The 25415-nt window shown below is 44.8% G+C and overlaps 1 protein-coding gene across 4 annotated transcripts in view; it reads right to left on the reverse strand.

Annotated features, from left to right (window-relative positions):
* The window catches only part of PDGFRL (platelet derived growth factor receptor like), a 69666-nt gene that overhangs the window by 17381 nt on the left and 26870 nt on the right, over window positions 1-25415 (reverse strand). For all 4 annotated transcript variants that reach the window (XM_035270191.3, XM_035270194.3, XM_035270193.3 and 1 more), the window contains exons 3-4: window positions 6715-6866; window positions 200-493 (exon numbers count right to left, since the gene is read on the reverse strand). In XM_035270191.3, the coding sequence (XP_035126082.1) occupies window positions 200-493; window positions 6715-6866 (446 nt within the window). The remainder of the gene's footprint in view (window positions 1-199; window positions 494-6714; window positions 6867-25415) is intronic.

Below are 25415 nucleotides of genomic sequence, written 5' to 3' on the forward strand. Positions count from 1 at the left end.
GAAAATGGTTGTGTCACTGCATTCCAGCCTGGGCAACATAGCAGGACCCTGTCTCAGAAAAAAACAAACAAACCCAACAACTATGAAACAAACAAAAGGCACTTATGGTATTTCCTTATTCCATCTGCAGACAGAGAACAGCAGTACCTGAAACTGACAGGAAAGTGACTAGAGGCTAGGCAGGGGTGGCCGGGCTTACCCTCCACGTAGAGCAGCTGGTACTTGATGGAGATCTGAGATCTGCCCCCGGCCTCTGCCCTGCAGTAAACCACGCCCTGGTGCTCAGAATGAGGCTGCAGATACACAAAGCCCCGCTTCATGTCGTAAACAATGTCTGTTCCATTGGCTGGGATCTCCTTGGCTGGGAATTCCCTGTGGAGCGTGACTTTGGCCGACAGCACAGTCACCCGACAAGGAACCACAGCCTGTCTGTCCGGGTTCAAGTAGACAACATCGAAGTAGCTGGGAGAAGGCACAAAGAGTTCTCCTTTCTCTGTAAAGGGAAGACATAGGCTTATTCACTCCGGAGAAACAAAGTAAAAGCACCCCTAAGGATTCTGAATACTCAGAATACTGAGTCCTTAAGAGTAGAAAAGGCTGGGTTTTCGTTTTCTTTTTTTATGCTTTTCATTTTTTGGAAGAATGATTTTACTTCCCTGTCTCCTTAAAGAAAATAGAAAAGGCATCAGTTCAAGCCCAAATGAGGCCCACAGATCATCACCCTGAGGAAGCAAGAACAAAACTGATTCCCTTAAAGTTTAACATGCCCAGCCTTACTTCTTAATATGAAATCAGTGACCACACTAGTTGCTTTAAAAATATATTTACAATCTGGCCGGGTGTGGTGGCACATGCCTGTAATCATAGCACTGTGAGAGGCTGAGGCAGATGGATAGCCTAAGCTCAGGAGTTCAAGACCAGCCTGGGCAACATGGTGAAACCCCGTCTTTACTAAAAATACAAACAAAATCAGTCGAGTGTGGTGACATGCACCTGTAGTCCCAGCTACACGGGAGGCTGAGGCATGAGAACTGCTTGAACCCAGGAGGCGGCAAAGGTTGCAGTGAGCCAAGATCGTGCCACTGCACTCCAGCCTGGGCAACAGAGAAAGACTGTCTCAAAAATAAAAATTGCAATCAGTAGCCTCCATCAACAACAACAAAAAATGTGTTGAAGTTCATTTTAATAATTATATATGTCCCCTGCAAATGTATTGATATCCACTCATGTAAATGACCAATATATTAAAGAAAACGAAGCACACTGGATTTTAGATTTCCAAAAAAAAAATCAAGTTAATAAGCTACACACGACATCCAAATTACAGCTAAACTTAGTATTTAGGAAAGCACTTATTAATGTGATTTTATGATTTGAAGTTTTAAAACCTTAGCAGTTGTAAAACCTTGAAGTCATCTGCTGCTTCTGTGTGGAGAAATCAGCCGCACAGCCATGGTCAGTAACTGCCAGTCAGGAAGCGCTTCCCAGCACATCAGAGCTCCCCAGGAGCCCCAACACAGGGACAGTGTCCTCAGCATGTCCTTACACAGCCCAGAGGACCTGGCACCTGTCAAGGTCAGTGGAGGGGAATGGAGTCGGCTTGAAGGAGGAACCCATCAGTCTCAGGTCTGCTCTCAGCTTGGCCAGCGCCTGGCTGGGAATCTTCAGCCAGTCTCATAGATGCCCCTATTTTCTCTGAAATTACTTGGCCTGGTTCTTGAAGCTCAGATGATGGCATTTATATCTTACCAAAATGAGAGAAATGAGGACTGGCTTACCCATTCTGTCCTTAGGACAGGCAAGAAACTCTGGATTGGGCTTTTGAGGGTATTTCTGTTGGTGCTGATAGCTTTTCTTTTTTGGCATAGTTCATTAAATGCTTTGTTTTTCTGGATCATTCTGTGAGGGAATGTTATGCTAACTGCAAAGAGAAATCTTCAGAGCTAGTCAGACTCCAACACTTAATACATGGCTTCTTGTGTTTTCCGTACAACGTTCCTGAAATAAATACTTTTTTCTGGGCTTTCTTCCTCACTCACCTTCTTTGTGTCACCGTTAGATGGTGTTTTAGGTTGGGGGCAGAATTACTGGACACATCATCAAATGTTTCATGAGCCAAGAGTTCTTGGGCTCTAAGTACCACGTTCACTAACATGGAGATCCTCCCTCCTGGCTCTAAGATGAGGGAAGAGTACGTAATGGCTCAGAGTCTCGATGTTTTCCATGGGTTTCCATCAGGCTGGGAGGTCTGTGCTACTTTATGAGAAACTGGCTTTCAGGCTTAGGTAAGGAGCACCTCTGTCAATGTTGTGCCCAACATTCATGTATTCACACAGAGTCCATCTACGTGGCCTTGGAGGCATTATTTAATTTCCTTGTGTTTTAACGTCCTTATGTGTAAAGAGAAGAATCTGGAGTGGAAAATATTAAAGATGTTTTCTTAGCAGCAACACCTTAGGATTTTACAACTGCAAGATTTAGAGGCAACTTTTAAGGGTGTGGAGAATAATCTGAATCAGTAAGAAAAGCTGTTAGTTGAATACGTGAACCATGTGAATTTAAGAACACAAAAATATCATCATCTTTCCTTTCTCTTTTTTTTTTGAGATAGGGTCTCACTCTGTCACCCTGGCTAAAGTGCAGTGGCACGGTCATGACGTATTGCAGTTTCAACCTCCAGAGCCAAAGTGATCCTCCCACCTCAGCCTCCTGAGTAGCTGGGACTTCAGGCACGTGCCACCATGCCTGTCTGTTTTTTTATTTTTTGTCGAGTTCGGGTCTCACTATGTTGCCCAGGCTGGTCTCAAACTCCTGGACTCAAGCAATCCTCTTGCCTTGGCCTCCCAAAGTGCTGGGATTATAGGCATGAGCCAATGTGCCTAGCCTTGCTTCTTATACTATAATACATACTTGGAAATAAGTGATTGCACCAGTTGCTTTAAAAATCTATTTGCAATCCGTCGCTTCCATCAAGAAAAAGTGTTCAAGTTCATTTTAGTAATTACAAATTACACACGTCCCCTGCAAATGTATTTATGTCCACTGATCTAGATGGCAAATATATTACTTAAAGAAAACTAAGCACATGGGATTTTAGATTTTAAAAAATCAAGTTAACAAGCTATAAACTAAATCGAAATGACAGCAAATTCAATGGTTAGAAAAGTACTTTTTTTTTTTTTTTTTGAGACAGTCTCACTCCATTACCCAGGCTGGAGTGCAGTGGTGCAACCTCAGCTCACTGTAATCTCAGCTCACTGCCTCCTGGGTGTAAGCGATTCTTCTGCCTCAGCCTCCCAAAAGTAGCTGGAATTACAGGTGCATACCACCATGACCAGCTAATTTTTGTATTTTTAGTAGAGATGGGGTTTCGCCATGTTGGTCAGGCTGGTCTCGAACTCCTGACCTCAAGTGATCCGCCTGCCTCAGCTTCCCAAAGTGCTGGGGGATTACAGGTGTGAGCCACTGCACTCGGCCAGGAAAGTACTTATTAATGTGGCTTCCTACATATAAAAATTAGAGCCCCAGCCTTTTACTATAAGAAAGCCATAGGCCGGGCACAGTGGCGCATGCCTGTAATCCCAACACTTTGGGAGGCCGAGGTGGGCAGATCACGAGGTCAGGAGTTTGAGACCGGCCTGGCCAACGTGGCAAAACCCCATCTCTACTAGAAATACAAGAATTGGCCAGGTGTCGAGGCATGTGCCTGTAATCCCAGCTACTTGGGAGGCTGAGGCAGGAGAATCGTTTGAACCTGGGAGGCAGAGGCTGCAGTGAGCCGAGATTGTGCCATTGCACTCTAGCCTGGCAGCAACCAGAGCACTAATCTCAGCTCACTGCAACTGCCACCTCCCAGATTCAGGTGATTCTCCTGCCTCTGCCTCCTGAGTAGCTGGGACTACAGGTGCATACTACCATGCCCACCTAATTTTTGTATTTTTGTAGAGATGGGATTTCTCCATGTTGGCCAGGCTGGTCTTGAACTCCTGACCTCAAGTGATCCACTCGCCTCAGCCTCCCAACGTGCTGGGATTATAGGTGTGAGCCACCGTGCTTGGCCTAGGGTGAGATTATAGGTGTGAGCCACTGTACCCAGCTGAGAGCCTGTAATATTAACAGGACATTCTGCCCGAGCTAAGCCTTCAGTTCAAAACCTCAACCGATATTTTGGGAAGACACAACAGTGCTAATCTTGGCAAGAATCTTTATTCTGCAACTTAAGTTATGGAATCGGTCCTTGTCTGGAATAACAGACTATTACACATCTTAGTTGGTTGCCTTTTCCACTGTTGCTTCACAGCATGGTATAACACGAAGGGCACATGGACCATCTTGTGTAGCAAGTTCCAAAATGAAGATCCAAAGAGATTGCCTATGAACAATTACTAGCAATTCTCCTGACAACACCAGTTACGTTAGGTAGAATCTGACTATCAGTCCATCCTTCACCTTGTCCTAGAAAAGGTTCGAGGCAGTAGGATCACTTGATCCTGCATCAGAAAAACAGGTATGACTCCTTACTGTGCCACTACAAGTCCTGGAACATTGAGTCTCAGCATGAGCATTAGTATTTCTAGTATTTTGGAGATAATAAAATAGCTTTTCCTAATTTTCCAGGGATAAAACTGATAGAGGTAGGAGGCAGAGAACTCTCCTAAACAGATAAGGGAGGGTACTTAGAGAAACTCCAAAGCACCAAGGTCATGCACATGCCTAAACATGCCCCCAATGAAAAATTCCATCCCTTCACACATGCTCAGTAAGGGAAATAGATCAATGCAGAGTGATTCAGATTAAGGACCTGCATGCAGTTGCTGAAAGGACAGGGTGGAGCTGCCAGGACTTCATGCCTTTTACAAACAGGAAATCCAGACCTATCAGGGGAACATAGAAGCCCTTGTATTCAACTGTGTAGAGGGCAGCCTTTTCGAGAGCTTTCCTTTTTGTTCAATCAATTCTATTCCACTCACTCTTTGGGCGTCTGTGTGCCTAAGTTTTCCTGATCATGAGACAAGAACTGGGATCCAGCTGAACTATGGAGCAAAAAATCTGCATCAAAATGAGATACATGTGCTTTCAGAATTGCAGCATATCCTACTAATGCATCTTCTTGTCAGAGAGGAGCTATTTGGCCAGAAAAGCACAAATACATGAGATTGTACTAAAGCATTCTTTTTTTTTTTTTTGAGACGGAGTTTTGCTGTTGTTACCCAGACTGGAGTGCAATGGCACAATCTCGGCTCACTGCAACCTCCGCCTCCTGGGTTCAAGCAATTCTCCTGCCTCAGCCTCCTGAGTAGCTGGGACTACAGGCATGCACCACCATGCCCAGCTAATTTTTGTATTTTTAGTAGAGATGGGGTTTCACCTTGTTGACCGGGATGGTCTTGATCTCTTGACCTCATGATCCACCGGCCTCGGCCTCCCAAAGTGCTGGGATTATAGGCATGAGCCACCGTGCCCAGCCACTAAAGCATTCTTTAATGGTAAGGGCATAACATCATTTGGGTCATATGTCTATGTCTATGTCTAGGTCTATTTAGGTCTAGATCTGAAAGGTAGATGGATTCAGGGCATAGAGAAATCTTATGAAAGCCCCTGCCCAGGCCTAAGAGAGGATTCTGTATTCACCTGAAATGTCTTGGACAACAACAAGACTGGGGTGGATTTTTAAGACTCCAGAAAGCTATTACTGACCTCTGAACCTTGTTGGAGAACTTCACCCCCTAAACTTCTGAACTTAGAGAGCGACATTGAAAAAAGAGGCTGAGTAGTTATTCTGCAACACCTGTTTCTCAAAATACAAACTCCACCTTCCAAAAACCTACTTTGCACTGCAGAGTAGAGTTCTCCACTCTGACCTGAACGTTTTCAGGCAGTCCACTTAAGCTCAGGGACTGGAGACCCAAGAGCCACAGTCTTTGGGAATCTTGTCCCCAAAATCTCAGCTCATAGTATTCATAGGAACAAATGGGGCTGAGCACGGTGGCTCACACCTGTAACTTCAGCACTATGGGAGATCAAAGCGGGAGGACTGAGCTCAAGAGTTTGACACCAGCCTGGGCAACATAGTGAGACCTCATTTTTTTACTGAAAATTAAAAAATAAAATACTAAAAAGGACAAATGAGAGGAGGTCTTTAGCAAAGTATCCCACAATTACGGCGTTTCCAGAAAGGAGATGGTCATAGGTTCTGAAAACACGATGAAAGTCAACAGCAGCACTGTCCAACAGAACTTTCTGAGATAAAGGAAACGTCTCTCTCTGTGCTCTCTAGCATAATAGCTGTTAGCCATATGCCACAATCAAGCACTTGAAATGTGGCAAGCGCACTGAGAAACTGTTTTTAATTTTATTTCATTTTAATTAATTTTCAATTAAATTTAAGTAGCTCTATGTGTCTAGGGTTACCATATTGGGGAGGGCAGGGCCAGACCCTGGAACCAAACGGTTTGTGTTGAAATCCTGTTACCACCGCTTACTTGCTGTGTGATGTTAAGGACTTACTTAATCTCTCTAAACCTCAACTTTCCCATCTGAATAAAAATAGGAATGATATTAGTATTTGCCCTGAAGGGTTATGGCAAGACTTACATGAAATAACTGATGTAAAACATTTAGCCCAGAGCCTGGCAAACAGGGAGTGCTCTGATTGTCATTATTTGCTATTCAGCATGCAGTGGGGGAGCCTTCAGTTCTCAGCAAATATTTTACCTGTAAAAAAGATGTAGGTGGAGCCCGTTTTGGCCTCGTCCTTCCTGCAGATGTACCCACTGCAGAGCTGCCCCCAGCAGCTGAATTCACCTGTGTCAGCCGAGGTGGAGTTGACCAGCGTCAACTGGCTGTAGCGCTCATTCTGCTTGACACTGGGAATAAAAGAGACATGAACTCAAAACAGGTCAGATCTGGGCTGGGGCCTTCCAGCTGTCGCGCTTGGCATCACTATTCTCTGGGCAGACTTGCCCCAACCACCCTCCACTGTCACAAAGTAAAATAAGAATGTGTTTGGCTGGGTGCAGGGGCTCATGCCTAAAAATCCCAGTACTTTGAGAGACCAAGACAGGATAAAAACTTGAGGCCAGGAGTTTGAGACCAAACTGGACAACACAGCAAGACCCGATTTTTACAAAAATTAAACAATTAGCCTGGCACGATGGCTCACTCCTGTAGTCCTAGCCACTTGGTAGGCTGAGGCAGGAAGACTGCTTGAGTCCAGGAGTTTGAGATTCCAGTGAGTCATGATCATGTCAACGCACTTCAGCCAGGGTGACAAGACCCCGTCTCTAAAAAATAAAAATAAAGAGTGTGTTTCTGATAAATGGGTGTCAGGGTAGGCAGAGATAAAAGCCTTTCCTCAAAGGAAATAATAAACGTCAAAGAGAATTCCTCTTCTTGGAGAACATAATTGTCCTCAGACCTGGGGTTTCCTTAAGTAAAATCATTGGTGCAATAGCTATGCAGCCTCAGAAGCTCAGCCAGAAAGCCTTGGGCTGGTGCTCTGCTTTCAGCCTGCATCTCATGAATTAAATTTATACACAGTCAACATGAATGAAAGCACACAGCATTATCCAATATCCAAAATCCCTTTCATCAATAAAGATAAGTCTCGGAATTAAAGCTTGGAATCTTAGATATGCTGCATTATCATGTTAAAACCAAACACTTTCTTTTAAGAAAAAAAATACATTGGCTGATAAGATCCTGAAGCCCAAAGCATGCATGCAGCCCGCTTCTAATCAAGTATTTAAAGCCTTTGGGCATTTGGACTTTTCCTCTGACCTCATTATTATTTTTACTTTGATTTTCTTCCTTATCTCTTGTATTTTGTATCTTGTTGCATGGCAAATATATTTGCAAACCCCTTCAGTTTCTTTCTGGAGAGAGGCATACATCTTTATTATTAAACACTAGCATCAGCCAATTTAATGGTAATTAATTTTATTATATTGTGGCAGAAATCCAGATGTATCAGATGTATCATTCTCACACTGGAGGTTCCCCTGAGGCTGAGAGCCTCAGCACTGGGGGGTACACCAAAATAAGCAGTTTTAATCTGGGGACTCATCTCAACTATCCAAACGCTTCACTCCTCTGAGATCCACATACTTTTATGATGCAGTTGAGATTCCCTAGTTTATCTTGCAGCAATATCAACACAGTGACCAGTTTACATTTAGCATAGGGCAAAATGTCAGGTCAGTTGGTCCCGAAGGCAGCCCTGTTCTCATTCACTGCGGAAAAGCTTGTTTTGTCCACCAGCTCTGCCAAGTGGCGCTTCTGTACTCCCACTCCATCAACTGCCCCCTTTACCCTGAACGGAAAGCTCTCCTCCTTCAGGAAGCTTCTAATTAGAATCGACTCTCAGGACTCTCCCCACTTTTTCCTGACATAATTGACTTCCTTGTTCTCTACCCCTCAGATACCCCTGGCTTCCTGTCATTACACTAGATGGTGCAAGCTTCGAGGCAGGGACTGAGCTGTATTTGTTTTATATTCTCTAAGCAACAAATCTGTGCAGAGTACACAGTAAGGACTCCCTAAATATGAATGAATCGAGTTGAACCAGTGATGGAAAAGGAAAGAAACTGGAGAGGCAGGCTTCTAGCTCCCTATTTTGCAGAGGGGGAAACTGAGTCTCAGATAGCTGAAGTGGTTTCCCTGAAACCCACAGCTTGTGAACCAATTGTGAGGAAGTCTTCCTTAAGTCAATTAAGTATGTTCTGAATACCACTCATCAGATAAGACAAGGTATACAAAACCCTTCGAGCAATGCCTGGTTCACTGAATTATCCCAATTATATCTTAATTACAGGTAAGTAATAGTAATCATGAATATTTCTATAGCAATGATAAACAGAACACATGCAGCATTGGGGATAATTAGCACAGCAAATGGAAAATGGTGAACCCAGGTCAAATGTGGTGGCTCATGTCTGTAATCTCAATACTTTGGGAGGTTGAGGCAGGAGTATGGCTTAGAGCTTAGGAGTTCACAATACAGCAAACCCCGTAGCTACGAAAAATTAAACATTAGCCAGGCATGGTAGTATACATGTAGTCCTAGCTACTCAGGAGGCTGATATGGGAGGATCTCTTGAGCTCAGAGGTTAAGGCTACAATGAGCTATGATCCCACCACTGTAGTTCCAGCCTAGGTGACAGAGCAAAACCTGTCTCAAAAAAAAAAAAATTGAAAAGGTCAATGCTAGTTTTAAGGATGAAGCTAGATTTCAGCAGATAAAAAAAGAAATTAGAAAAGGGAAGGGAAAATGGAGGCGGTATTCTCCCCATGTGGACAAGTGTCTGGCCACCTCCTGTAGAGCTCAGAACCAGGGTACAGGATCAGCAGGCCATCAGTATATTCACTGCACATCTTCTCTGACCCCAGCATTTGCTAGCATTGTAGCGATCGAAAGTAAAAGATGCCATGGGAACTCCAAAGAGATCGAAAGTATAAGATGCCTAATTACTGGGAAAGTAATTAGGCATGTGAAAAATCAACCCTTGGGAATAACCCCGGCACCAGTGTGCAGTCTGCATGCTGTATCTTTAGTAGGTTTGTGGGTGGAAGGAAGGAAACGCACTGGAAAACAGTTTTGCATTTTTCCACCCCCTCTTCTATGCAAACAATATAAAACAGGAAACGAATTATTTAGTGGGATTAGTGTTTAAATGCCTGGATTTAAAATGTCCATTTCTACCAATGGTATCTCATCGTCTAGGCAGTGGGTTACACAAGGGGTTGGAAGTAACGAAGGCCTCTGGAGGCCAAGTCTGTGTCATAAAATGGAGACGAGGATTCCCTGAGCCCTTCAGAGCCACTGTCTATAGAGAGACGCTTCATCAAAGACCCTTTCTGTGTAACCACTGAACACCACCCCCAGCGATGGAAGAAGTGGAGAATGGGGAGATTAAGTGGAGCTAAAAGAAGGTGTCATGACCAACTGCCAGGAAAAGGTGTCCTAAGAGAAGTAACATTCACACCAACAGGAGGCAGCTCTGAACACACCAACACATCAGCTCACCTCTGGCCTTTCTTTCTAAACTAGGAGTTCTAGCCCTGACCCACAGAGATCTCAGTGACGGCCAAGTCCATATTTCCAAATCGATGTGTTCAAATTTTAAGACCCTGTGTATGTGTGTGTATGTCTTCCAACATGCTTCCCTGGCCTTTACACACAGAATCTTGCTTCCATCAGTGGAAGCTTGAAGCTTCCTGCATTCAGCCCAGCCTGCTCTCTCCTGGGGGTGGCCTAAGTCGTGAGAGGGTGCAGGGGAGGGAGCTGACATCCCTCAGATGTAGGGACCTGCGCATCTTACCTGGGGCAGTGGCCAGGTAATAGTAGTGGGGTCCACTTTCTGTCCATCCCCGCCAAGACTCTGCAAGCCAAGGGCAGGGGGTGAGCCCTGAATTACAAGATAATGATTCATTGGTATTGTACCCATACATACTTAACAGGTACAAAATAAATGGGAGGCACTGGAGAGGACAGGAGGGGTGCAGTGATGTCTAGAGAGGTCCCTGCTTGCGAGTTCTTCTGTACAACATGCCATGAGAACTCCAAAGAGAGGGACCAGCAAGTCTCTAGGCCGAGAGGGTCTTGGTGGAAAGGAAGGATTTCAACATGCACAAATCAAGGGCATGCATTCCAAGGGAAGGAGATCTCCAGAGAGAGAAAAAAGGGCAGGTTTGTGCATAACAAAGAGATGTCTGTCTGGACCACAGGTTGGTTGAAGACCATGGTGACAGGCATAACATCATGGACTTTGGAACTCTACTGACCAGATCCAAATCCCAGCTTCACCATGACCTTCAGAGTCCTTAGCTAGGGCTCGTCTTCCACAATCTAGCTTCACCTACTCTTCAGACTTGTAGTAACAATGATGCTGATGCTTATGGAGGGCAGGCATGCTGCTAAGCCCTTTAAACAGCGTCAGGACTTACAGCAGCATCTGCACAGAGAAATGCTCAACACATTTTATTTTATTTTATTATTACTTTTTTAGAGATAAGGTCTTGCTCTCTGTTGTCCGGCTTTGAGTACAGCGGTGAAATCATACCTCACTGCAGCCTCAAACTCCTAGGCTTGAGGGCTCCTCCCACTTCGTCCTCCTGAGTAGCTCGGACTACAGGTATGTACCACCACACCTGGATAATTTTTCAGATTTTTTGTAGAGACAGGGTCTTGCTGTGTTGCCCAGGCTAGTTTTGAGTTCCTGGCCTTAAGCAATCTCCCACCACAGCCTTCCAAAGTGCTGGGATTACAGGCATGAGCCACCACACCCAGCCTCAATACATTTTAGAAATTGTCATTACCACGGTCCCCCAGTTCTCATAACCACGTTAGGATGGCAGTACTGTTTTTCCCTGTTACTGATGAGGGCACTGAAACAGAGAGAAGCAACTTGTCCGAGTTACTCAGCTAGTAAGTGGGAGAGCATCTAATCTAGTGTGACACAAACTCAGGTTACAAACATTTAGAAATGAAGAGGGGGCACGGATTTTCATCCTACAGAAATGAAATGAAGTAAAGCAATTTTGACTGAGCGATGGTATCTTTAAAGACCTTGTAAAATCTGCTAAATATAACCCCACACACACACGCACACACAGACACACTCTCTCTCTCACACTCACACTCTCACACACACACTCCTATATCACAAACACGAACATGGTAGATCCAGTTAAATGAGCTCAGAATTCTGATTTCCTTAGTAGAAACGGTACACTATTTTCTGTTAAGTCAACACTAACCCATCCAGTAATTAAAGGAAACAAGAACAGGACACCCATCACTTATGAAGCATCTACTTCGTAATTGGCAATACCCAAGGGAGACTTTACTTTTTCTCACTCCCAAGGGATGACAATGATGAAACTAATAACTGAAACATAAGCAGTGCTTAATGTGTGCTAAGCACTGCCGTAAACCCTGCACCCGTTTTGACTTAGTGCATCCTCATGAAGCTTGGGGAGCTAGGTGCTATCATTAACTCCACATGCTAGGTGAACAAACAGGCTGGAGAGGTTCGGTAACTTCCCCATGGTTACACAGGACATGTTGGAGCCTCCAGAGAAGAATTTGAAGGTCAGTGTAAACAGCTTTCCCAGGGCGCCTCTACTAGCAAGATGGATTTTCTGCTTTGGACGCTCTGTGTTGCCTCTGTTGGAAACAGACCCCCATCGCTACACACATTTTAAAAATTAGCTGGATGTCCAATGCCTGCCTATAGTTCCAGCTATTTGGGAGGCTGAGGTGGGAGGATCACTTGAGCTTGGGAGTTTGAGGCTGCAGTGAGCTAGGATTACGCCACTGCATTCCAGCCTGGGCAACAGAGGGAGACATTGTCTCTAAACAAGTTTACAAACTAAAAAGTAAATATTCTCCTTATTCTCCATTCATTTCAAATATTAATTGTTAGGCCTCTACCACACGCAAGAACTGTGCCAAGAATCAAGAGCGATCAAGACTCATGGGTATTTGCTTGTCTGTGTTTCAAGTGTTTACACAGGGCCTGTGTTTCCTCTAACTCTCCATTTCAGAGTGTGTCAGAAAAGAATGGCTGTGTGATATGCAGGAACCATGCCATATGAACAGAGTACAGATCCTGGGAAACAGACAGCTGGGTGAAACATACTGAAACTGTCACGGTTTATGTTTCTTTAAAAAAGAAAGAAGAAATATGCATGAGGATCTCATAGAGAAACAAATATGCAAACTAAAGAACTTCAAAGTGAATATGGTTTCTGTATCAGAAATTAGGCCGGAATATCTCTATCCCTCTACCAATCTATTACCAATCACTCTGTCATTTATCAGTCTATCATCTATTGATCTATCATCTATTAATCTATCTATCATCTGTCAATCTATCTGTTGCCCATCTACTATCTATCCTTCTATCTATCTATCATGTATGTCCATATTTGCATACTATCCAAGGAACTATTCAAAATCCTTGCAATGTGATACAATATTTCTATCTCAACAACTGGTTACATTTTGAAATGTGGCTCAGGTCTCTCTACTACAGTGACTTATGCCAGATTCCTCTGTATTATGATTTTATCATTTTTACAATAACTTTTCCTTTTTAGGACGGTGTCTCATTCTGTTCCCTAGGCTGGAGTACAGTGGCCCGACTTCTGTAGGTTCAAGGATGTTGTGGGTTCAGGCCATCTTCCCACCTAAGCCTGCAGGGTAGCTTGGACTACAGGTACACACTACCACGCCTGGCTAATTTTTGTGTTAGTGAAACCATGTATCTACTAAAAATAGAAAAATTAGCCAGGTATGGTAGCAGATGCCTGTAATCACAGCCACTAGGAAGGCCGAGGAAGGAGAATCACTTGAACCTGGGATGCTGAGGCAGGAGGATCGCTTGAACCAGGGAGACAGAGGTTGCAGTGTGCTGAGATCATGCCACTGCACTCCACCCTGGGTGACAGAGTGAGACCCTGTCTCAAAAAAGGGTGAGAGGAGAGAAGAAGGAAAGAGAGGAGAAGAGAAAAGAGGAGAGGAGAGGGAAGAGAGAAAAGAAGAGGAAGCTATAATAAAAGTAAAACAAGTTAAACTGTTTCTAAAGTACAAAACAGATGCTGCATAAATGCATAAGCACAATGGCTCATGTGTATTTCAATACCTGGAGGTGAGTTTTATAATGTGTTGCCTTTTTAAAACATGAATTTCCAATACACAGGGCCAAAAAGAATTCCTTCAGAGGCCTAAAACTCCTGTGTATTATTTTGTTCTGATTAATTAAACACTGCCAAGTGGAGTATAACACATAACTCGGAGTGCAGCATGACTCTGCCTTAACCGTTCTGCTCCCTTACCTGTGCGGACCTGCCAAGGCTGTGCCGCCTCCCTGGAATATAGCCCAGGCTCCTGGGTCTTAGTAAGCCTTCCTTCTTACATGGGGCCCACTCTTGGCATCTCTAGTTCTTTTCACAGAGCTGCAACTCTACCTGTCACCCAGGCTGACCACCATAGATTCTCTCTCATTTCTACTCTGTCAAGTGACCAATCAATCTTTCTGGAGAAATGGCTCCTCCATCCCCTTCAGATGCCTTTCATCAAGTATCAGATATACTTTCCTGAAAGCCATTTTATGTTTACCTCCAGTTCTAAATATTAGTTTCTCCCACTACACATGGAATTGCACACAACCACCTCTGCCTGGTACTCCAGCTCCTTTGCTCTCCCAGTCCTTCGAGAGTATCCTTGTGTCTTTCACCATCTAGCTTCTCACCAAGCCCAGACACGTGGCTCATTTCCACCTCAGACCTCCACCCATCTCTTTCCCTCTGAAGGGCTCTCTTCCTCTTCCATCTGACCAAAATGTAGTTACTCCTCAGGGTGCTTTTCCCAAAGAGGCCGACCATGTCCAGTGGCCTTTGGAAAATAGCAGTTAAGAGCATGCACGCGGGAGTCGGCTTTCCTTGGTTCACATCCTGCCTCCACCACTTACTGGCTGTGTGACCTTGAACTGCAGTTAAAGGTGACAATGTACAGAATGGAACAGAAACCACTGAGTGAAAGAGAGTTGAATAACTTATCTAAGAGTCCTACTTTTTGCCCCCTGCCCTTTTTTATCCAATGTGAGTTAAGTACAAGTGCTAAGAGTAATTTTGGAACTAGGAGAGAACTTAGAGGCCGTCTGGTTGGATCTCTCACTTTACAGAGATGAAGTGACTGAGCCAAGCTTACAAGGCCAGTTAGAAGCAGGGCTGGGAATGAAATCCCTGGGAACCCCTGAGAAAAGAGAGTCTGGCATGCTTCCCACTGTGCCCTGGAAAAGAAACGCCAGTTGATTGTTTTCAATACATATGTAAATCATAACCAAATGAGTGATTCGGAGGAAATTTACAGATGATAACTTTCCAGATAGGCACCCACCATGTAGAGAAACTCATAGAAATAACAATGAAATCATCCTTCTGTTTTTTCTTGTGTGTGTGTGTGTGTGATGGATTCTCACTGTTGCCCAAGCTGAAGTGCAGTGGTGCGATCTCAGCTCACTGCAATCTCTGCTTCCTGGGTTCAAGCCACTTTCTTGCCTCAGCCTCCTGACGTAGCTGGGACTACAGGTATGCGCCACCCTGCCTAGCTAATTTTTGTGTGTTTAGTAGAGATGGGGTTTCACCATGTTGACCAGGCTGGTCTTGAAATCCTGAGCTCAAGGGATCTTCCTGCTTCCACCTCCCAAAGTGCTCAGATTACAGGCGTGAGCCACTGTGCCTGGCCTTTCTCATTCAATTTTGACAACAAGGTCATCTTTCAAACTTTGTGACCACGATTCAGATGTGTATGTATATGTATACTCACATATACGCTGACTATCCCATATCCAAACTGCGTGGAATCAGAAGGGTTTAGATTTCAGATATTTTCAGATTTTGGAGTATCTGCATCATACTTATGAGTTAAGCATCCCTGGCTGGGCGCAGTGGCTCACCCCTGTAATCCCAGCACTTTGGGAGGCCGAGGCGGGTGGATCACGAGGTCAAGAGATCGAGACCATCCTGGTCAACAAGGTGAAACCCCGTCTCTATTAAAAATACAAAAATAGCTGGGCATTGGTGCGCACCTGTAGTCCCAGCTACTCAGGAGGCTGAGGTAGGAGAATTGCTTGAACCCAGAAGGTGGAGGTTGCGGTGAGCTGAGATGGCACCATTGCACTCCAGTCTGGGTAACAACAGCGAAACTCCATGTCAAAAAAAAAAAAAAGCATCCTTAATTTGAAAAAATCTGAAATCTAAAATGTGCCAATGAACATTTCCTTCAAATGTCATAGTGCTCAAAAAGTTTCAGATTTTGTAGCATTTCAGATTCTGGATTTTTGGATTGGGGTGCCCAATCCTTATTATCAATCTGGCAATTCTAATCTTAACATGTAGTGTAAGCTCATCAGCACTTCTCTGTGGTTAACATGAGAAAAAGATGCCCCAGCTCTGCTTAGCTGAATGCTCGTAGCTATGCATTCAGGAAGAATAGGTCCTGAAGATGAGCAGGACAATGGAGCAAGCCTCTGCCACCCTGCTAAGAGAACAAGCTGTGAATTACTAATGGGTAGGCATGCAGGCACAGTGAGTGTATTATGGCCAAGTCAGAATAGTGAATTCAACAGCAGTGGGGTGGGGGCCCATTGGCACCCAGCACAACGAATTCACTGCGGGAACATCCACCAAATCTCCTTCCTGCCAACATTTTTAAGGTACTCGGTCACGGTAATGCCATTTTGACAGTAAATCTTCTGAACATCAGAAACCTAAATAAACAAACTGGTTTTTTGGTGTAGAGACTGTATATAAAAATCTTGGGAATGAGGCTTGATTCCAGTTTACTTTACTAAAAGCTGTGCAAACATGAGGAAGTCTCTGACCCTCTGTGGCTCTAACCTAGTCACTTGCAAAATATAGGGTCCAAGCCACATCAGTGGTTCCCCAAGCTGGCTACATATCACAGTCTTTTGTGGGAGATTTGATGCTATTCTCTCTGGCTCCTTTTATTATTATTTTATTCAGAGTCTCTCTCTGTCACCCAGGCTGGAGTACAGTGGTTTGATCTTGGCTCACTGCAACCTCCCCTCCTGGGTTCAAGTGATTCTCCTGCTTCAGCCTCCTGAGTAGCTGGGATTACAGGTGCATGCCACCACACCCAGCTAATTTTTGTATTTTTAATAGAGACAAGGTGAAACCTTGTCTTGGCCGGGCTGGTCTTGAATTCCTGACCTCAGGTGATCCGCCAGCCTCAGCCACCCAAAGTGGTGGCATTACAGGCATGAGCCACCGCACCCAGCCAGCTCCTCTTTGTTTATTACTAATTGAGATAGAGTCTTGCTCTGTCGCCCAGGCTGGAGTGCAGTGGTGTGACCATGGTTCACTGCAGCCTCAACCACCCACCCCAGCCTCCTAAGGGACCACAGACGCATGCCACCATATCCAGCTACATTTATTCTTAAAGAGACGGGGTCGCATTATTTTGCTCAGACTGGTCTCAAACTCCTGAGCTCAAGCGATCCTCCCATCTTGGCCTACCAAAGTGCTGGGATTACAGGTATGAGGTACCGTGCCTGACCCCTCATTGGCTCTGCTTTGCACAAGTCTCCATCTCATCTTCAAGGCCTGGTCTCCTACAATTAGGTCGTCAGTGAGTCAATGAATCCATCTGCCTCCTCAGCATCTGCTGCCTCCTCTCCTTCCCATCAGCTGCTCCACACTCACACTTGACCACACGCTGTCTTCTGTTGCTTTGTCCTTGAATCTGGTGTCTTTGATCTCACTAGTTCTTAAGCTGCTTGTGTTGGGACCATTTCTGGCTTTTTTCTCACACGGCAGTCTGACTTCGCAGACTGTTTTTATATATACATTAGGCAAACGATAATGCTATTTAGCATGCACTGTGCTCAGCTGACAACTACTTAACTGCAGGCTGTGACACACTTGCTCTGCTCACCCCTCCTGCTCTTGTATGGGGTATTGCTTCCCTCTGTCTCTTTCCCCAGGATGCCTACCAGCTGATGTGATATATTGTGCTACTGCACGAGCTATTTGGATAAATAAATGCACGAGGGCACATTCAACACTGATTCACTCGCATTAATATTGGTTGACCCACAGGACCCCCAACCCCCTGCCTTGACCCAGCTATGAGGTCAAGTTCACAAAGAACACTGACCCCATAGCTGGTTACAGGGAAGGGTGAGCTGGTGCTTTCTGACCTCTGCTCCAACGTGAGACACCAGCTCTCACTTGGGTTTTTTTTTTTTTTGAGACAGAGTCGTACTCTGTTGTCAGGCTGGAGAGCAGTGGTATGATCTCGGCTCATTGCAACTTCTGCCTCTCGGGTTCAAGAGATTGTCCTGTCTCAGCCAGCTGGGACTACAGGCGCCTGCCACCATACCCTGCTAATGTTTTGTAATTTTAGTAGACACGGGGTTTTACCATGTTGGCCAGGATGGTCTTTGATCTCTTGACCTCATGATCTGCCCACATGAGCCTCCCAAAGTGCTAGGATTACAGGCGTGAGCCACCTCGCCCAGCCCTCACCTGGGTTCTAAGCAGTAGAATGGGGAAAGAGTAGGGCTTTGGACAGTAGGATGTGATCTGAAAGGCAGAGATGGGACATATCAGGATGACCTCCCAAAGGCAATCCAACCAAACTCTTTGAGCAGCAAGGCACCAAGCAAGGCCGGAGACAGGCCCCTGAGGCCCCAGGACAGAGAGGACAAGCTGGGAATGCGGGACGGGAAGTGACACAAGAAGGTTCTGGGCAGACTCCCCAGGGTGGCAATTTAGCAGCTGCCCACCTGCAGCCGGCTGTGTGGGTGGGATGGTGGGTAGGAGGGAGCCCAGCCTGGAAGCTGGAGGCAGACCTTTGACTTCATTTTGCTCTTTTATAAATGTGCCATTCTACACAGTCATATTCTAGAGGACACACAGTTTCCCGTTTTACATCTTATCCTTTACTCTTTTACTCCCTCCTTGGACATACCTTTCAAAGTTGTTTTATGTATATTTTACATATTCAAATTCTTGATCAAAAATGATCATGCTGCCGACACACCAGTTTTCACTTCTGAGCATGTGATTCCACACGTCACCCACATGTACACGTGCTTGTCAAAGCAAGGTTTCACTCATAAAATACATCACTGGCACTATAAGCAATTCTCCAGTCTGTAAGCCTCTCCCAAATTATCACCAAAAACTTTGTGATACTCCTATTGTCTTTGGTTGGACGCACTAGCTTCACTGTATTGGGATCTTCTTACTATATTTTAATGCTGGGTAACACACCTGGGATAATGAATCCTAGACTTACCAGAAGTGCTCAAGAAATGAAACGTTTTCTTGAATGAAACGGTTTTTTTCTGCTTTTATACATATTCGGTGTAGGTAGAAACATTTTTAAGTAAGAGTTAGCAGAAAACGTTTTCCCCAAAACTAAAGAATATGCTTCAACCCATTTTCCTCACCCTGATGACTAGACCGAGTAACAACGGCTGATGTAGAGAAAGAACCTTGGGACCATTAGCATGAGAGTCAGTGAGCACTCCACAGCACGATGGACACAAAGAGTCTGTAGGGGATTGAGACACACGTCTAAAACATTTCTTAAAACAAAATACCCAGGCCGAGGCAGGCAGATCACTTGAGGTCAGGAGTTTGAGAACAGCCTGGCCAACATGGCAAAACTCCTTTTTCCACTAAAAATACAAAACTTAGCGGGGCACATTGGCTTGCAATCCCAGCTACTTGGGAGGCTGAAGCAGAACTGCTTGAACCTGGGAGGTGGAGGTTGCACTGAGCCGAGATCATGCCGCCGCGTGACAGAGCAAGACTACATCTCAAAAATACAAAAGTGTGAAAAACTGGTTTCTTGTGATTTACCTCCTTTGGGTACAGTATGGTAGACAGAAATAGTACATTGATATTGAGACGGCTTACCACGTGTGCCAAGAGCTTTACATGCATGACCTCATTCTATCCTGAGATAGCACAATGAGCCCAGTTCTATTATTACCCTTCCCCCACCCATGTCCTGAACGGAACCGAGCTGTGTTTTTCGGCAGCCTGAACTCTGTCAGAACATTAAGTACACTGGGGGAAGTCTTGTTTCCTGCTGCCTCCACCCATCCATCTCTGGGGAAATACAGCAGGGCCTGGAGCTGGTGCCAGTGAGTCTGGAAAGAGAACACTCTACCTTCAACTTTGGTTACATTGTGTATTTGTCATTTCTGGGGAAGATGACCAATTAAGGCAAGTATTAGCATTTGGGGGTGGTGTTTCCTTTGACTGGCCACTGCAAATTAGACCCCAATTGGACCCATGCTCCAGACAAGAATGAAGGCAACGTGAGAGCCTCCTCATCTTCATGTGTTCTGCTCAGAAAATAAAACGAGCTTGGGAGGACAGTGAGTTCGAATATAAAAGACACCTGCATAATGACATGAAGACATGTCTGTACTGAACTGTCCACTTAAATAAGGCTAAAGAGGTAAACTGTATGTTCTGTGTGTTTACCAAAAATATAAATTATTTGGGAAAAAAAAAACTTTCTCAGTGTAACATCAGAGTGCTGTCTGCAATATTTACCAAAGTCTGTGAAGATTCTTTCTCAGCAGTGGGATTCTTCTGTTGATCAACACTTAAGATCTTTCTCTTTTCCTTTTAACATGTCTTCTAGACTCTTCCTCCAGATGCTGGACGGAGTGATGAGCCTGGCCGGGAGCCCACTCTCTGCTCCGTCCCCACCCTCCCTTTGTTTTGTCTGTGGGTGGAGTAAGCTGCTGCCAACTGTGGCCAAATGAAAACCCCGATGCCCTCCCTTCTCCTTAAAAGCTATTTATTGTTTTCAGAGGAACAAACCATCAAAGAGATCTCCTGTGCCCCACGCACTCCTCCCAACTCCCAGTTCTTACAAAAAATGCTAACATCCGACCAGATACCACAGAGGCATCCTGAAAGACAATGGCTGGACCCGTACTTCCCAGGGAGCAGGACCAGGGTTTATTACCACATCAGTTTATCTTGTTTTTACTGCTGTGGTGGTGTTGCTGACAACCCAGCTGAAATCTTCATCTCCTTGTTCCTACCAGCATTGATTTATTATATTTAAGCCTTTGTCCTGACCCACCTCTTCTAAGTTTCTTCTCGTTTTCTACCCTGGCTCAGCATGGTGCCAAGAATTCTCCTGCTGTAAACCCTGAAAATGTATTATGACGAAATTCAAGAAATGAAATGTGTGCAGAGAAGATGGAAATGCATCATGTTGATCTCGCAGCAGGGCTTATTCAGATACTCCAGAATATTCTTATATAATTTTTTAATATTATCAACAAAATGAAAGCAAAAAAATTTTTTTAATTATTGCAAAAAAAACATTATGTCCAAGAATACATCTGAAGACCCCAGTTTGAGGCCAGGCATGGTGGCTCACACATGTAATCTCAGCACTTTGGGAGGCCGAGGCGGGTGGATCACCGGAGCTCAGGAGTTTGAGACCAGCTTGGGCAACACAATGAAATCCTATCTCTACTAAAATGTTAAAAAAAAAAAAAAAAAAAAGCCGGGTGTAATGGTGTGCGCTTGTAGTCCCAGCTACCTGGGAGGCTGAGGCAGGAGAATCACTGGAACCCAGGAGGCAAAGGTTGCAGTAAGCCGAGATCGCACCACTGCACTCCAGCCTGGGTGACAGAGTGAGACTCTATCTTCAAAAAAAAAAAAAAACCAAAACCCAGTTTGAGCGAAATGGATATGGGGCACTGGGAGAAAGAAAGGATATGACTGACACAGGAAGACACTGTCTTTCTTCTGAAGGCAGTGAGGAGTGCCAACCCTCACACTGTGGTTTATGTTACTCTGTGTTCTTTCTGTCTCTCTCCTTCCCTCCCTCCTCCTCTTTCCTTCTTTCTTTCTTTTCCTCTCCTTTCTTTCTTTCCCCTTTCTTTCCCTCTCCTTTCCTTCTTTCTTTGACAGAGTTTCACTCTGTTGCCCAAGCTGGAGTGCAGTGACATGACCTCAGCTCACTGCAGCCCCCACCTCCCAGGCTCATGTGATCCTCCCACCTCAGCCTCCCGGGTAGCTGGGACTGTAGGCACACTCCGCCACGCCCGGCTAATTTTTGTATTTTTTCACAGAGACAAAGTTTCGCCATGTAGCCCAGGTTGGTCTCAAACTTCTGAGCTCAGTGATCCACCCACCTCAGCCTCCCAAAGTGCTGAGATTACAGGCGTGAGCCACTCTGCCCAATCACGCATTTTCTATGGATACATATTTAGAAAGCCTTTAAATCCTTGAGTCATAACTGCCCTAGATTTTACTCTAAATTTATGTGGCCAAGAAGGCCCTCCATGGTCTGCCTCACCTCCTGTCATCTCTCCTCCTAAATTCCTTCCCACTCCCCGCCTCTGACCGCCCCGTCTCATCCACCTGCCCTCCATGCTCCAGGTGCTATACTCTTCCCCACTTCTAGGCATTTCCTTCAAACTCTTCTCTCTTTCTGGAATTTCCTTATATTCTTTTACACCCTTTTTTTTTTACCCAGTGAACTCTCAGCTTTCAGATATGAGCTTGAGTTTTCTCCTCCTTGACACCACACCTCTGTTCGCAAGGCACTCACATAAAATCGCTCATTTAACTGTCTTCCGTAAGATTAAAAGATCTATGAGATATAGAGATTGTGTCTATTTTGCTCACCTTCTTATCTCCAGCATCTGCCTGGCAGGGACCATAAACAAAGTGTGATGCTTAAAAATTGTTGGAAGAAAGAAACAGGGCAGAGCAGTTGAGAACCAGAGCGCTTGACAAACAGTACTGTTGTCAGAAACAGTATCTTGGCTGTTTCCATTCTCAAAGAGAGGAGATGTTTATGGGATCTGGGATGGACTGAGTGGAGGTAAAAGCGGAATCAGTTTCAGCACCTGAAAATACAGTCATCAGCATGTTTCTGTTAGCCTCGAAAGGATCAACTACACTGTTCAAGGTGGCCACTGTTCTTGAAAGACCCAGCAGGGAATGGAGGCTGGAATGAATGTGTCCCTGTGGGTATATACGCTTATAAATATCTACTCCCTTTAAAAAAAATGTATTTGTTGGGGTGAGTGCGGTGGCTCACACTTGTAATCCCAGCACTTTGGGAGGCCCAGGTAGGTGGTGGGGGATTACTTGAGGTTGGGAGTTCTAGATGAGCCCGGCCAACATGGCAAAACCCTGTCTCTACTAAAGATGCCAAAAAACTAGCCACACAAGGTGGCACATGCCTATAATCCAAGCTACTTGGGAGGCTGAGGCCTCCTAAGAATCACTTGAACCCAGGAGACGGAGGTTGCAGTGATCGTGCCACTGCACGCCAGCCTGGGCAAGAGCAAGACTCTGTCTCCAAAAATAAATAAAGTAAAATAAAATGTGTTTGTTGGTAAACTGAATTCTGTACTGTTTAAAGTACAACTTGAAACCATGACCACTGTGTAGCCTGAAAGGATGAAAGGACCATAGGCATAAGTGTGCAGGTGTGTCCACTCAGTTCTCATGTGGAACGTTTCTTTTTCTGGTGAAAGGAAGACAGTTGTAGCACAGCTGAAACCTGCCATCTAGTGGACCTTCCTATGACAGGGTTTTGCAAGGCAAAGGAAACCAGCATTGCAAAACAGCACATCCCTCAGTTACACTCTTTGGATGGAGCTCTTCTCTCCAAATAGCCCAGTGCTATCTTTTCACACTCTGGCATCGAAAGAGTTACCCTAAATCAATCTGAAATTGCAACCACGTTCCATTCAAAACTATTCCAGCAAGAAAAATCGATGTGCCATTCTGGGTAAGTATATGCTTTTCAGTTCTGTTTTGAATCTTTAGAAATCAGATTTATTTGCTTAGTCTAGTCTGTAACTTTAAAACAAAGTCAACAATTAATCTATCTTGCCTGATGCTACCTCCATCAGACCAAGAGTGTCCTGTGATCTAAATTTATCCCACCAGACATATCACAGAGCTCTGGAGTGGGGCAGCCACTCTGTCTCAGGAACCAGGGCGCCCAACTTCTGGGACCCATACAGCCACTTGCCAGCTTGCCACTCTGGACCAGCCACATCTTCTCTATGACTTTCAGTTCCCTTACCTGTCAAAAAGTGGGGCTTCCTCAAAAGAAGACATATACATGGCCAATACGCATATGAAAAAAATACTCAACAAAACTAATCATTAAAGAAATGCAAATCAAAACCACAATGAGATACCCTCTGACATCAGTTAGAATGGCTATTAACCAAAAGCCAAAAATAACTGATGCTGGTAAGGTTGTGGAGGACAGGAAATGTTTACACACTGCAGGTGGGAATGCAGATTCATTCAGTTACCATGCAGAGTTTGGAGCCTTCTCAAAGAACTGAGAGCTACCATTTGGGCCAGCAATCCCATACTGAGTGCATATCCAAAGGAATATAGATTGTTCTACATAAAGGCACAAGAATTCAAATGGTCACTGCAGCACTATTCACAGCAGCAAAGACATGGAATCAACCTAGATGTGAATCAATAGTAGACTGGATAAAGAAAATGTGGTACATACACACCATGGAATACTACACAGCCGTAAAAAGAATGAAATCATGTCTTTTGCAGCCAACAGATGCAGCTGGAGGCCACCATCCTAAGTAAACTAACACAGGAACAGAAAACCAAATACCACATGTTCTTACTTTTAAGACAGAGCTAAACATTGAGTACACCTGGACACAAAGATGGGAATAATAGACATGGGGGCGCACTTGAAAGTGGATAATGGGAGGAGGGTGAGGACTGAGAAACTACCTATTGGGTACTAAGCTTATTATCTAGGTAATGAAATAATCTGTGCACCAAACCCTCGTGACATGCAATTTACCCGTGTAACAAACCTACACATAGACACACTCAACCTAAAAGTTGGAAAGAACAAAAAAAGAGGGGCTTAAGCAAAACCACCAGAAGGTCCCTTTCAGGTCGAAAGGTCTTTGAGCTTGTTCCAGAGTCTCAGGTCACATGATCTCAGGGGCCTGACTTTAGATCCCCTCCAGGCTCAGTGCCCTGGGCACCATTCATTCATGGGAATACATATGGAGGACCTGTAGCATGTTGGAGACAGTCGGGCGTGAGGAAAACATCAGGAAATAGACACCCTCTACAGTTAGTATCGAGTCATTGCTACTTTGATAGGAAGAGTGGGAAAATGCAACAAATAATTAGATAGTAGCATCACTGGTTGAATGTGGGAGTGAAAAAAGAAAATGGTATTCAGCGTGATTCCTGGGCCTCTGGTCAAGAGCAACTGGATAGAATTAGTGCCACTCCCTGAACTGAAGGACACAGGAGGATTACCAGGTGTGGAAAAAGATCATGAGCTCAGTTTGTTTATTATTTCTTTAGACCTGGGGCCTCGCTCTGTCTCCCAGGCTGGAGAGCAGTGGTACAATTGTAGCTCACTGCAGCCTCAAGCTCCTGGGCCCAAACTACCTTATCCTCGCAGCCTCCCAAGTAGCTGGGACTACAGGTGTGCACTACTATGCTGGGCTAACTTTTAAAGTTTCTTTTTAGAGATGGGTTCTCACTCTGTTGTTCAGGCTGGAGTGCAGGCATGGATCATCGTTCACCACGACCTTGAACTTCTGGACTCGGGTGATCTCACCTCAGCATCCTGAGAAGCTTCAACTAGAGGCATGTACCACCACACCTGTAATTTTTAAACTTTTTTTTTTTTTTTTTAAGAGATGAGTGTCTTGCTATGTTACCCAAGGCTGGCCTCAAAGTCCTGGCCTCAAGTGATTCTCCCATCTTGGCCTCCCCTGTTGCTGGGATAGATGGATGAGCTTAAATAAAGGCTCATGAAAGTTCCAAGCAGATACTGAGAGCAGGCAGCTGGATAGCTCAGTCTG

The sequence above is a fragment of the Callithrix jacchus genome, chromosome 13 (assembly GCF_049354715.1).
Source record: "Callithrix jacchus isolate 240 chromosome 13, calJac240_pri, whole genome shotgun sequence".
Taxonomy (NCBI): Eukaryota; Metazoa; Chordata; class Mammalia; order Primates; family Cebidae; genus Callithrix; species Callithrix jacchus.